Source organism: Dendronephthya gigantea, unplaced genomic scaffold (assembly GCF_004324835.1).
Source record: "Dendronephthya gigantea isolate DGI-Jeju-01 unplaced genomic scaffold, DenGig_1.0 000013F, whole genome shotgun sequence".
Classification (NCBI taxonomy): Eukaryota; Metazoa; Cnidaria; class Anthozoa; order Malacalcyonacea; family Nephtheidae; genus Dendronephthya; species Dendronephthya gigantea.
The window spans coordinates 2,844,009-2,857,196 of record NW_021163023.1 but is presented as its reverse complement, the minus strand read 5'-3'; the positions used below and the strand labels follow the sequence as shown (position 1 = coordinate 2,857,196).

General features: G+C 39.5%; 1 protein-coding gene across 1 annotated transcript; it reads right to left on the bottom strand.

Moving 5' to 3' along the window:
- Positions 1-107: 107 nt before the first annotated feature.
- Positions 108-13,127, bottom strand: LOC114519292 (von Willebrand factor A domain-containing protein 3A-like). The gene is made up of 39 exons (XM_028539406.1): positions 12,927-13,127; positions 12,451-12,580; positions 12,153-12,280; positions 11,941-12,079; positions 11,754-11,855; positions 11,514-11,620; positions 11,304-11,429; positions 11,073-11,181; positions 10,809-10,874; positions 10,656-10,708; positions 6,780-6,861; positions 6,508-6,652; positions 6,225-6,331; positions 6,048-6,125; positions 5,715-5,809; positions 5,517-5,636; positions 5,309-5,383; positions 5,085-5,179; positions 4,943-4,992; positions 4,459-4,651; positions 4,310-4,383; positions 4,195-4,245; positions 3,982-4,089; positions 3,717-3,891; positions 3,385-3,465; positions 3,205-3,314; positions 3,016-3,134; positions 2,893-2,926; positions 2,561-2,669; positions 2,431-2,468; positions 2,242-2,348; positions 1,900-2,044; positions 1,755-1,811; positions 1,487-1,581; positions 1,248-1,295; positions 1,081-1,159; positions 850-947; positions 681-754; positions 108-567 (listed from the first exon to the last, which is right to left on the bottom strand). Exons 1-39 carry the CDS (start codon positions 13,025-13,027, stop codon positions 503-505), a joined length of 3,768 nt encoding a protein of 1,255 aa, XP_028395207.1. The 5' UTR covers positions 13,028-13,127; the 3' UTR covers positions 108-502.
- Positions 13,128-13,188: the final 61 nt, after the last annotated feature.

Sequence of the window (13,188 nt, the reverse complement as noted above, 5' to 3'; positions counted from 1 at the left end):
TTATGTGATTCCTATTGTAGTGTATCACATACTCAGTTATAGTGCATGGTGAAAAAAGTCCTCTCAACAAAAGCCGCTCTGTTGAAAAATACAAACGAGTTTCGTGTTTATAATTACAAAAACGTTCTACACAGATATATTTCTATAGTACAGCTTTACAAGTCAACCGATATTTTACAAGGTTTATTAGATAAGAGTGCTTGATCAACTTTTTCATTAAAACTAAGGACGGTTGTAAAAAGGTAATCCTCCAATGACAGAAGCTTTGTTTTTGAAGTTAGTCACGCCAGCATGAAAAGCTGCTTCGCCCGCAAAAGCAGAGGGAACGTAATGGCGTATTGAGAGGTTTCGTCTTATCTGAAACTTGGTTTACTCATCAGTTGGGTGGACAAAATAGAAAGCCTGGCTCTCTGCAATCTTTACTGATCCAGGCCAGCCCTGCTTGGTAAAACAGTTCTCCTTGACCGCAGAGAGACAGCATTAAACGAATACCACAAACAACTTAGTTTGCTAATATTTCGCCTGTTGTTGGATTCCCCAGTGAGATTTTGGATGTGTTTGAACTTCCTGTAGAAACAGTTCATCGTTAAGAGAAATATACCATGAATAAAGAAAACATTTTCACTCATATCACAGCTTATATGAATAAATCCCATGATAAAAACATCACTTGTACTCACCAGTTTGTAAATACTGTTTTGAATTTTGTATTTTTGTTTCCTGACCACTTTTGGCATATTCGTGAAGCAGAGTCCTGTGAATGATAAAAGGAAGGTAGATAACTCTTTAAAAACCATCTTTACTAACATCAGTGTGCTAGAATTTGAAACACAGCGGGGAAATATCCACCTGAATGATCTTGCTTGAAGCAGAAATTTCCTGCACAGTGTGATTTCACTTCCCAAACGACGGAGGTCATCCCCATCAAAAACTGGTATTGTGAGAGCCTGAAATATGTCAGAGAGTGATCGTCAGCAATTCTGGTATCCATTTTCAAAGCTAAGTTTTATACATTGATTTGGTTGGAAGAAAAAGAAGGTAATTCCATCTAAATCCCATATACAACAGCACTGATGTTACCTCATCTGAACGAACTTTTTCAGTTAATAATCTGTGGGCGAGCAAATGACCAGCAGCCTCAGACTGACTTCGATGAAATCTTCGAGAAAATAATTGTTAAGAAAAGCAGGATATAGGAAGTCATTGAAGAGCTTTCCCTTCACAATTTTCAAAGTCAACTATCTTACCTTCCTCCCGACTGACCCGCCATCAATTGAAGAAATTTGTTTGCAGAACTAAACAAGAAATGAGCATATATAGATCAAGATATTCTCAAGTCATTCATCGTATATAACTCTACTGGATCTCTAGAAAGAACGGTTCAGAGCTTGTTGCCTCCAATCAAACATTGGATAAATAAACTAAATATCTATATGAAGACAGTGTATAGCTATCCGGTAGAGTAAAGCAAAGCTAGTCTTCTAACCTGTCATCGCAGTTAAATGATATTGTATGAACCCGGACTTGTCTTGCGTTGTTTAGTTTTGCCAGTTCGCGTAGAACCATCGTAGTGCTTGTGTCCTGGGGAAAAATGGATGATAAGACGAGATTCCTTTATGTGAGACGCCCACCCTCACAAGAGCGTATGACCAAGGCGGAATTGGTTCGTTCATGTACAGTTTGGACAGGTATACATTATCATAAAATCTCAAACATGGGGTAAATATAGAATAAACAACAAGGGAGAAACGTACAGGTTTACCATCAGTAACAAGATAGATTCCTTCGATACCAGGATCTTGGAAAGCTGCCTTTAAAAATAAAGTTCAAATGACATCATCACTAAAGAACACTGTGTTGTAGAGGACACTTGTTTAAGTATGTTGTGAGGAGTTATACCTGCATTGCCTGGACGGTACTCGCACTGCCGAAAGCTTGAAATGTTTTAATCCATTCCACAGCATCCTCGCAGTTTTCCTCAGAAGGCGCGACAAGACTTGGACGCCATAATGTTGGTTCATTCGAAAACTTGACGAGATTAAACCTGGTTAAGTACAATCAATCACATAGGTTAGACATGGGCCTATCATCACAACAATTTAGCAGCAACGAGTATATCAAAACGATAGACCCAGTTGTAGTCCAGTTTAGTTCAGTTTATCGTGATTTAACCCCGCTTAATCTAAAGTTTAGCTCAGTCCAGTTCAGTTCAATCAACCCCGATTCAGTGGCTTCTCTTACATGATATTAAGTTCCCTCAGTTGCTCCCAAATGAGGCCAATGAGCTGCGTCTGAATCTCAGGAAGACTTCTTGCCATTGAATACGAAGTATCGACCAAAATAACAACCTTTTTGATAAATATAGTTCGGCATAAGGTGGCGTGTAAAATATAGAAAAAACAACTGTTAATAAAAATCTATTTGTTGTACCTTCTTCTCGATAACAGTTCCAAATATTCTTCTACTTCCTGAAAGAATAATGCAAATATTTCAATCCTTTGAGGTCTCTACGGGTATATCCACGAATGACCACAGTAATCTTCATATTATCCCAACCTACCACTCATTAACCACTGGAGTCTCTTTACATATCTCTTCATGACTTTCTCAATCTCTTCTTCATATTCCTCAAGTTCACGTGGCGTCAAATGAAGATGCTTCATCACACCCTGGAAAATAAAACACACGACGGTTCTTTCAAAGCTCAACCCCACAATCTGCCCAGAATGATCACAGTATAGAGCCCCCCTTTACCCGAGAAAACGATCCTTAATATTAGATCAGAAAGGGATAGGCTCCTCTCTCAGTAGTTTGATGTTAGTTTGCTTCAGTCCTGAGGATTATTTCCTGAATGTAAAACTATCATAAAAACTATCATAGCTCTTCATTTACCTTCATTTTGACCGTTGGAAAGATATCACAATATCTACAAATAAACCGCAACAACTTTTAGTAAACTTTTTGAGTTGATCCACAAAGTTATACGACTCTCGCTCACCGTACTTGAGACATTACCTTGCTGGGACTGTCTTGTGTAGAGAAGATACTTTACTCTTAGAATGTGAACATTCAGCACCGCCAGCAAGCTGATTCAAATCTAACTTCAGCTTAGCTATGCTGTATTTTCTCATCCACTACAGAACGAGAGAAAAATATATTGACACATGCAAGTTTTAACACATCTTCAGCACAACTATTCTTCACCTCTCGCGTGGAAATATTTTCATCTTTCTCAGGAATATACGCTTCTTTGATCGGTCTCCGAATGCTTTTCTTATCTTCGACCAGACTGGGATAATCTTTCAATATTGCACCTTGAAATGAACAGATATTTTTTAGAACTGATAGATCCCAATGTTCCTGGGAAAATGAACTGTCTTATACCAACGCTATTTCCAATTTCTGTGTAAAATACTTGTCTCTGAGCGCTCGGCGTTTCTCTTTCTTTACTCCCTGTGCGGGATACTAAAAGCAGAAGAAAATTGGAATCAAAAGCTGTAAATCAAAGCAGTAATTTCGTTGTGCAAGGGGACGAGGAATACACGGCTTTTAAGCCTGTTTTTGGATCTTTGAAATAACACACTCGCAGTCCATTGCAAGTGCTAGAAATCTAACGAACTCGCCGCGAGAAATGAAATCAACGATGCAAGTCTTATTCATTCAGACGCAATAGCTCGCTTCTCGCTGAAGTGATTGAAATCAGGCTCTGAACTTACTATCAGGAATAAGACCGGTGCTGCTGTTCTTGGAATTTGGTTTCCAGCAAAGTGGTTTCACGGAGACGTCTTGCGACGAACACACTGCACTTTTTGTTCGCTGTTTCTTTTTTTCCTTTTTAGATGATCTGGAGATATGCCCGTTCGCTGTCGACGGTCGACTACGAATACCATTCTGAATTGAATGCAAATACACAGGTAAATTTTGTAAAAAAATACACTTCTTCTGAAATAAATACGAAAATAATTCCATTCTACAACTCACCAGCCTGGCTTGGGACAAGGCCGTTTGTTTCGGAGGAGGTAAAGGCTTTGGTTTTTCTTGAGGTGGTGCTGGAACCAAAGCTTTCTGATCTTCCAATGCAGGGTCCTCCTTTGAACATAAAGAGAAGGTTAGTGATGGATCAACTTTAGCAAGGGAAACAAATCTTTAGGGATGGACGAATTGAAGGTTGAGAGTTAAGAAACAAGGTCTTACCTTTTCTTCAGGGTATCTGTTTCTCTTCACAGAATCCAGCAGCATGGCCGTCTGAAATGAGAAGGACGGTCATATCTCGAACATGCTTGTCTATATTTTTAACCACATCACTTACGTTTTGGGAATAATTGTAGGCTTTGTTTAACTCTCCGTTGATAACAGTCACATCATCGCTCTCCATAATACCAGCTAAACAAAGTACGGTTAACACATTAACATCTGTGAGGGGATTTCAAGACTGGATATATCATGAAAGGTACTCACCCCCAATTTTGTACCAATGAAACCTCCCCCTGCCTGCATGAGCCATCTTTTTCAAGCATTCAGCGGTCTCTACAGGGGTCGCGGATCGTCCGGGCAAATAGCAACTACTGTCAATCTCATCTTCATAGTAGATTGTGTTCAGAGTTACGTCTTTACCAGACAAAGATTCTTTGATGAATGAGCAAATCAGATCCTGTTAAAACAACGCGAAAATGGGTCTCATACCCAGAGACGCTCTCACGCGCGGTCTACGTAGGGTGTGTGCATAGGCGTAGCAAGGCCGTGTGTCGGAAGAGCCCCGGCTACGAGAATGGGTCAATGCGAGAATATTGGCACCGTTTATCAACGCGTTATCAATACTTGTTCGCACAGCTGCTTGTCTCTAGGCAGCTTGTTTCTAACATATATCAGTTTCGTTCAGTTCAGTCAAGCTGAGCTCAGTCATGAATAAAGTGAAGAGTTTATTTGTTTTTTAGCGGATTACCTCTGGGGAATCTGGTGGTCCAGTTGAAATAAGATAAATGCCTTCCACTTCTACAAATAAACAAAATTCATCGTACTCAAATCTGTGATATTTCTTGGACAGAAACGAGAGACCAAGCTGTCTCGTTCGGAATGGTTTTCACCTGTGTTATTCGTGATATCCTCGTTGTTCTCAACGGCCATTCTAAAAGCTTCAAGGACGTTCCTGCTTCCGTTACAACTCTTCTGAAGTAACCACCTAAAAAGACGATGAGACCATTTTCAGATTACTGAAGAACACGGCGAGAAATGTAGTCTTATGACAGGAGCAATACCATGCCAAGGGAATGATAATTTTGTTAGAAATGTTCGCGTGTTAGCGACATACCTCCAGCTGGCCTGGAGATATTCCGGCGAAGGATTCACCATTGATGGACGAAACATTTCACCAGAACTTCCATAACTAAAAGAAACATGAAAAAATAAAATTATCTGTTTTCTCTTTCAACTGAAGAGTTCAAATGCTTGAAGCCAAGGATGTCGGATGCTGGATCATTCTAAGTTGTGTCTAAAAGTTCTGCGATTTTTCATCTTACCAAATGACATTGTAATGCTTCTTGTTCGCCATTTGTTGCTCGAAAAGTACTTTCAAATCTTTCTTGAGAACATTGAAACACGGTCTGGTTGACACAGAAATATCGACGATGATGATTACCCTGGGCGAGCATAAAATGATGAAAAGTTATTAAAATGAAGAGGATTCACAAAAATCATTTCAAAAGCTTTGTCTATACCTCTGTTCAACGAGAGTCCCAAATATCTGTTGACACCCGGTCGACAACCAATCAATCCTTCTCAAATAATGTTGAACTGTCGAGTCCAGTTGTTCCTTGAAAAGATGAACGATATTACAAAGAGGTAGGACTGCACGAAAGTTTACAAGCCAGAGTTTACTTGGGTATTCATTACGGATAATGGTCGCATCACACCAGAGCAAACTTTTACGAAACATTCGTGAAATCAACACAAAACTGACAAGAGTTGACGTTCAAATAAGAGTGATGTCTAAAGATTCCTAACTCTCCAGAATTATTATTTTGTTTACGATAAAACGTAACGTTATTTACTTGGTAAACAAACAGCAGTGTCGGATCAACATGGACGTTCTTAATTGAGCCATCGTGCCAAGGAAACTGCGCCATGCTCTGAAGAATATAAGTTATATAATGGTCATATACTTAAAGTTTGACATCACACACAACACAGATACACACAGAATTTTCATTTCAATGATAACTGCCAACCTTTTTATAAACTTTTGACTTCACATCCTTGTTGATTGTCGAGACATAACCCTTGACGTAGGAATACGCGTTGGGAGCGAGGACTTGGTAAAGATTGAGACCTCTCGCTAAATAAGAATAGAGGAGGGAGAGTTAGAAAAAAATATTGCAGGTGAGAGAAATACTTGCTGTATGAATGGTTTGGATTTAAAAGGGCTGTTGCTTGTATCAGAATTGAAGGTCCACTGGAAGATAGTCTTCCCGAGGAATGTATTATTCTCAAAAGCGATTTTTTCAAATGCACCTTTTAAACCGTGTTGTTTTAGCCAATCCAAAGACGTCCTTGCAGGGAACGACGGGTTCTCCACGTTCAACGTATACTCAGAAGACTTATTGCGCTGGACAATAGTACCGTCTGGCACGGGTAGGATCTCCATTGCAACCTTGGGCTAGAAGAATATTTTTTGCTTAAAAAAATGAAACTAAAAATGGATAGCGAAAAATACTGCTGTCACATAACCCCTCTCGGATTCTGTTAATATTGTTCACGTACCAGGAAATCCAAGCCATAATTACCTTATCGTTGACAATTGTGATTAACTTGTTTTCCAACCGTCCGTTTCTCATTTCACTGATGATTCTCATTGTTTTCTCAGCTCTGGGACATGCAACAGGCCCCAATGTATAGAATGGGATAAAGATAATCACAATGGTATAAAGTAGGATCGGCTTGGTTGGGGCAGTATATAACACTATAGTATATAATAGGATCAATCTGGGCACAAAAGTGTTGAATTAGATTTAGATTATCACAATAGTATAGAATGGAAACGACCTGGTCATAGTAGTATAGAATGGAATCAACATGGTCACGGTTGTATAGAATGGGATCAACATGGTCACGGTAGTATAGAATGGGATCAACATGGTCACACTAGTATAGAATGGAATCATGCAACATGGTCACACTAATATAGAGTGGGGTCAATCTGGCAATGAATCTACCATGGTTGCTACTCAATTATAGAAAAAGTTCGGAGAAATACAATCAAGAAACAATCAAGTATTTTGTGTCAAGAATATGAAAGTAAATATTAAAATACAGAAACGACCAGACTTGCAGATATACCTAACAAAAAAAGCATCCAACAATTTTCTAAGAAACGCGTGCCTGGTGATAAGTTGTCCATTACAACAATAAACTCCTTATCAATAATAGACTATGACATTATGCAGACTACTGGGAAAAAATTGAACTGTGTCAAGAATTTCTTTGAAATATACAGCAACCTGTTGGTCACCAGGGGCCGGTTGTACGAAAGCTGGATAGCTTATGCACTGTATATTGTATTTTTTCAATCAACCACAAAAATTGTCCGTTGTTCCTGGACAAACCTTAATATTCTTGAATTGAGGACTCCCTTTTATTTTATTGCTTTTCGTGCATGTTTAAAACGGTATAAAAAAATCCCTATGCGGTGAAAAGCGCTAACCAGCTTTCCCACAACGACCCAGAGGTTCTTACTAGATTCTTAGTTCTAAGGTTCTTAGTTTGTTGTAAGAATAAACTGATCGATAAGAAGTATTTTCAATGTTTCTTCTCGTAATGATCCATCATTTCATTTGCGCTAGCAAACTCCACCTCACATTCAAAGCACGCGTAAGTCATACACGTCGGTTCGGTTGCTTCGAGCTCGTGAGAAAGTTCGTGTTCCTGAAATTTCTCGCGCAAGGAACTGTCAAACTCTTCATCGCAGTGTTTACATCTCAGGAGAGGATCTTTGCGGATCTTCTTCGGTTCGTAGGAGTCCTTATGAACAGGACAGCTGCTTGCTACGTGCGTCAATTTGTTGTTCTTGTACACAAAGGTTTTCCCTCGTCCTTTACACGTGCACACGTTTCTCGCTTGCGCTGGGCTGCTTGCTGGACTGGTTGAGGAGCTTGTAGATGGCTGGCTTTGTACGTTGTCGTACATCCCTGGTGGTTCCACAAGGTTCTCCGTGTAGTCACGATGAACCATGCCAACATGTTTACGGACAGACGCCACACGATAGAACCGTCTCATGTTGCTTGTACACAAACCACATCTAAATACTTGTTCTCCGTTTTCAGAACTAACCTTTATCCATTCTCGCCGAGCCGGATCTGGTGGTGTGGGGCTTGGACCTCTCGTTGTTTCTTGAGATTTCTTTGAAGGGGTACACCCTTCAGACTTGTTGATAGTGATAGGGTCTTGCGGGGTGGGGTCCTGGGGAGTGGGGTCCTGGGGAGTGAGGTTATTGTCAGTTGGGACGTGGCAAGTGGTTTCTTGGGAGGTGGGGTCCTGTGGTTTGGGAGGTGACCTAGATACCCTCAGCCTTCTTGATTGTCGTCTGGTTGTTACGACCTTCTCCTCTCCAGCAATTTTGGGTGGGGAAATGTTGGTGGGTGGGGAAATGTTGCTGGGTGGGGAAATGTTGGTGGGTGGGGAAATGTTGCTGGGTGGGGAAATGTTGGTGGGTGGGGAAATGTTGCTGGGTGAGGAAATGTTGGTGGGTGGGGAAATGTTGGTGGGTGGGGAAATGTTGCTGGGTGGGGAAATGTTGCTGGGTGTGGTACTATCAGAGATGTTACTTCTGGTGTTCAAGGTAGGTTGAAGCTCAACTCTGTCCTCATGCCAACGAAGGTGAACACGTAGACCACACCTGGACTTGAATTCCCGGCTGCACTTATCGCACTTGTGCGACGTTTCTTCAACTTCAAGTGGTTCCTCGGATTCATCTTGATTGCTGGTTGCATTGGAACCAGATGAATCAGGTTCACCCAGCAGCACCTCACAAACCTTTTTATGCTGTCGCAAAAATTTTTCATATCTAAAAAGTTTTCCACAATCAAAACACTTGTAAGGATTTAGCTCTCCATGAACACTTTTACAATGATCATACAACTGATATCTCCACCTGATCTTTTCCTGACAAACATGGCATTCAAAAGGCTTCTCACCAGTATGTAGTCGCTTATGCAGCTGTAAATTCCCTTTTTTTTTAAACACCTTTTTACATATGCCACATTGCAGGGCATCCTTTGCAGGATTGATGTCATCTTGACCATTGTCAACTGATTTTACATTCTCATCTATTCTGGCTTTTTGCTTGTTTAGTTTAGTAATGCCGTGAGATCTAAGAGCATGCTCTTTTAACCATTCATAATTTACAAACTCCTTGCTGCAAGCAATACATCTATACTTTCTTTGCGTCTTCTTATGCGATTGCCGATGCCTTGCAAAATGACCAAAATCTCTAAAAATCTTATTACAAACATTGCACTTAAATCGCCTTCTTTTGACATGCCAGTACATGTGTGACTGTAGTCTGGATTGATTTAGGTATATCTTATTGCATATGTTACATTCATATGTTGTTTGGTTGTGTTCTCCAGCGCTAGCATTACTCGTTGATCCCGCATCTGCTGCAGAGACTGTTTTCAGTGACTTCATCTTGATAGACGAGCGTTTCTTAATGGGACTTTCATTCTTGGGTGTTGATCTGGCTTGTTTTGTTGGACTATAAACGGATGAAGAACCTTTTTCCGGACTTGGGACCATTGTGTGTGATTTACCAGGGGAACCACAAAGCCTACTGTTGTACGGCTCTCGTTTACTTCTCAGCGAATATTTTCCAAAGGAACCTGTCGTTTTCTTCTCCTTCTCTTTGCCATTTATTGCAATATCAGCTTTCATTTTAGTCATTTCTCTCTGGTTCTCACCTACTGCAGGTGAACGTGCCTGTACTGCAAGTCGGTTTGGCAACAAATTCTGAATTGGTTCTACATCAATACAGATTTTAAGACGATCATTTGCTCTTTTAAAAACGGAGGATAAGGCCGGCTTTGCTTTGCTGGTTTTTGGTTTTTTGATCATTACAGACGAGTTTGTATCGATGCTAGTGCAATCTCCGTTTTTACCACAATCTTGAAAAGGTTTAGTATACTTTCTTGGCGTAAATTTTGCACGGACTGCTCGTACGTGTTTTACTAAAGGTCGCTCAACGACGGTCTCAAGCGAAGCCATAACCGGCGGCCATTTTGCGTCGTTTGTTGCCATTTAGGTCCATATGTTAAACACGTTTCTTAAAAGTAATGTTCCTTTTGTCTTTTGATAATAAATTTCTTGTGAAAAATACGATCCACGATAACTCACAGCATTAACTTTTTCTCCAGGATTAAAGCAGAGTTTAAAAGTTATAGTTTTCAGGATTAGAAAGCGATGAAAAAATTATAAAATTTGAACCATTTTGAATTATATCCTTGAGTTACCGTTCGGCTTATCATTCCCACGCGTGTTTAATCACGCACCTTGCGCGTTATACTGAACGCGTGTTGCGCGCATTAATCCAGGTGGGTGGAGTCATTGTGTTTAGGGGGTAGGACCCTGAAAGGGAAAGTGGGGTGAGGGGAATTTACACAGAGTCTCACCTTTCAATTTCATGAGTAAGAAGCTGTAAATCAGTCCCGGTGAAAATCTTCTCCTGTAGAAGTTAAATGATAGAGCTCTGACAAGGTAATGGTGTACATTGTGAGGTTCCCGAAAGTGAATGCCACAGGCTTGATACAGTAAATTAAACCTACGTTAGAAGAAGATGAATAACAATGATAACGTCCACCAGTCATAGTGGCCAGTTCTTCTAGAAAAACCTAGAGAAAAAGAACATTACAATTAAACATTCTCACTCATCTAGCCAGCCTAAACTTCTGAAAACCTTCTGCATACCCATACATACCCATGCATACTTCAATCTTCCTTAGAAACAAGTGAGCTCAATAAACAATATTATACCGTATCTTCTCAATTTTACAATGCAATGCAGACAAGGAAAGATGGTATGTACTTACATCATTGTTAGATGCAAGACAGTTGTATGCAATAGTGTGAAATGGCAACTGTCTACCGGCCAAGGACTGCCTGACATATTGACATATTAATTCTGACTTTTGATCAGGACTGAAAGCAGAATTGATCACGTTAGATCAAGTGGTAATCCAAAAGGAATACACAATTTTACACACCGAAGTATATGAAAATCAAAAAACTCTCCATAGAGAAGAAAATTAATAGATGATCACCTGCTCCCAAGGACAACGACAACTGAATCAATATTCTTCCATTTAACCAGTTGTCTTATTGCTCCAAGCAAATTACATCCTCCTGAGGGATGCAATGTATTCACCCAATTCCGTACTTCGTTCATTCTGGAAATAATAATGAAATATCTCATAATATTCATCACTCTTATTGATGTGAGCATCTCCCTTGATTTCAACCATAACACTCACATTCTACAGTTCACATCATGAGTCGTCTCCCAAAGTGGTTCAACCCTTGAGCCAAAAGACAGCAAGTATAACTGGTCTTTGTTAACCAATTGCTCATTGACTAGCCCCTGGAAAGATAATTATACTAATAAATATGGCGGCAAGGATGATTTTACTTATGTCAAATAATTATTTCCAAATAGCAAAATGAAAAAAAGACAGTCTTCATTACAAGTCTTGTGTAATATTCATCTTCTGTACCTGTAGTGATTGTTGTAAAAGCTCAAGTCTACCATATCTACAGTTTGCATCAGACATATCTACAAGAATCGCAACCCTCTGTCCTTTCAACAAACCAAATATCTGCAAAATACAGTTAGTTCAGTATTGGGAAATTATATTCAAAAATCAATACAGAAACATGAGATGCGCATGAATAAAATTCCACCTTTCGACTCCCCTCTGTGAGCCAGTTTATACGTTTTTGGCATTCTTCAATAACTCTTGCTAGTTTGAATTCAAACTGGGTTATAGCTCTTGCCTCAAACTTCAAATGAGGTGTGTTGTCTGGGTATCCTGTAGGAGGTCTGAATGCAAATAGATTTAATGATGATATCTATTGATCATCATTTTAATGATGATATCTATTGATCATCATACCTGATGAGTATCCCTTGTTTCATAAGGTCTTCAACTGTCAGTCTTTCAGACTCTAGGCTATGTTTTCCCAACCAATCAGAGGATGTAAGGTTACCACCAGTTTCACCTGTATCCATCTTTCGAGTGCTCTACACAATACATTTCACCAATCAACCACTTAACCTGTGATTATTATAGCTCGCAAAGCACCATATACCACCACACATGTATGGAATATTTTTGCTATGACTGGTCGTAATATTCCCACCCAACCAGTGAGTTCAATTTCTTTATCTGGAGTGATAAACACTACCCCTACCTGTAACTCATAAGCCTGATTGACTGACGTAACTGTGGTAGCCAAAGGTGGCAGAGCTCCAACCATTGACATGTTTTCCCACGGTTTTCCATTTGACTTAGAGTGTCCCGAAATAACTCTTACGTTTGCCCTGCAAAAGCATTGTCAAAAATACCAAGTCAAGCTGTCATTTCACTAGTCTTGGCAACCATTATCACAGTTACATTCAACTAAGCAAAGTCAATATTTTGTGAGATTGTGATATGTGTGGCCTAATAGTGTACTGTAGTGTACTGTACGATATTTACGATAAAAGAAATAAATAACTCTTCTTTAATAACTTTATATTATTCAATATTCAGCTAGTTTTCAGCACATATCAAACTTAAACTCCTTCTGATATGATAAATCAGTTGATAAAGATGTCAAATGTAGATATACTTTATAAATACTTATTAAATAGAATTATATATCACTCCAGTCTCCCATACACTTACCTAATCGGCCTTTTCTCGTCTGAATTTTGCCTAATTTCAACTCGCGAAGGATTAAACTTCGTCTTAGGAATGTGAACAGGTTTTCTATTCAGTTGCGACATGCTTTCTCCTTTATAATGTAGTGGTAAACGCTATATTTTTCTTTCTTCTTTTACGAGCGCCATTTTGAAATTCAGCCATGTTTATTTGAGTAATTTGTATATTGGTTACCATGGAGCAGATGCCATGGAATAACCCCGGTTATGGAATAACTCCATATTAT

Excerpts from the sequence above, each read along its gene's own strand:
- LOC114519292 (XM_028539406.1), bottom strand. The coding sequence starts at position 13,027 with ATGTCGCAACTGAATAGAAAACCTGTTCACATTCCTAAGACGAAGTTT. Across the intron at positions 5,384-5,516 it reads AAGCATTACAATGTCATTTG|TTATGGAAGTTCTGGTGAAA; the intron begins GTAAGATGAAAA and ends TGTTTCTTTTAG. Across the intron at positions 3,466-3,716 it reads CACCGGTCTTATTCCTGATA|TATCCCGCACAGGGAGTAAA; the intron begins GTAAGTTCAGAG and ends TTCTGCTTTTAG.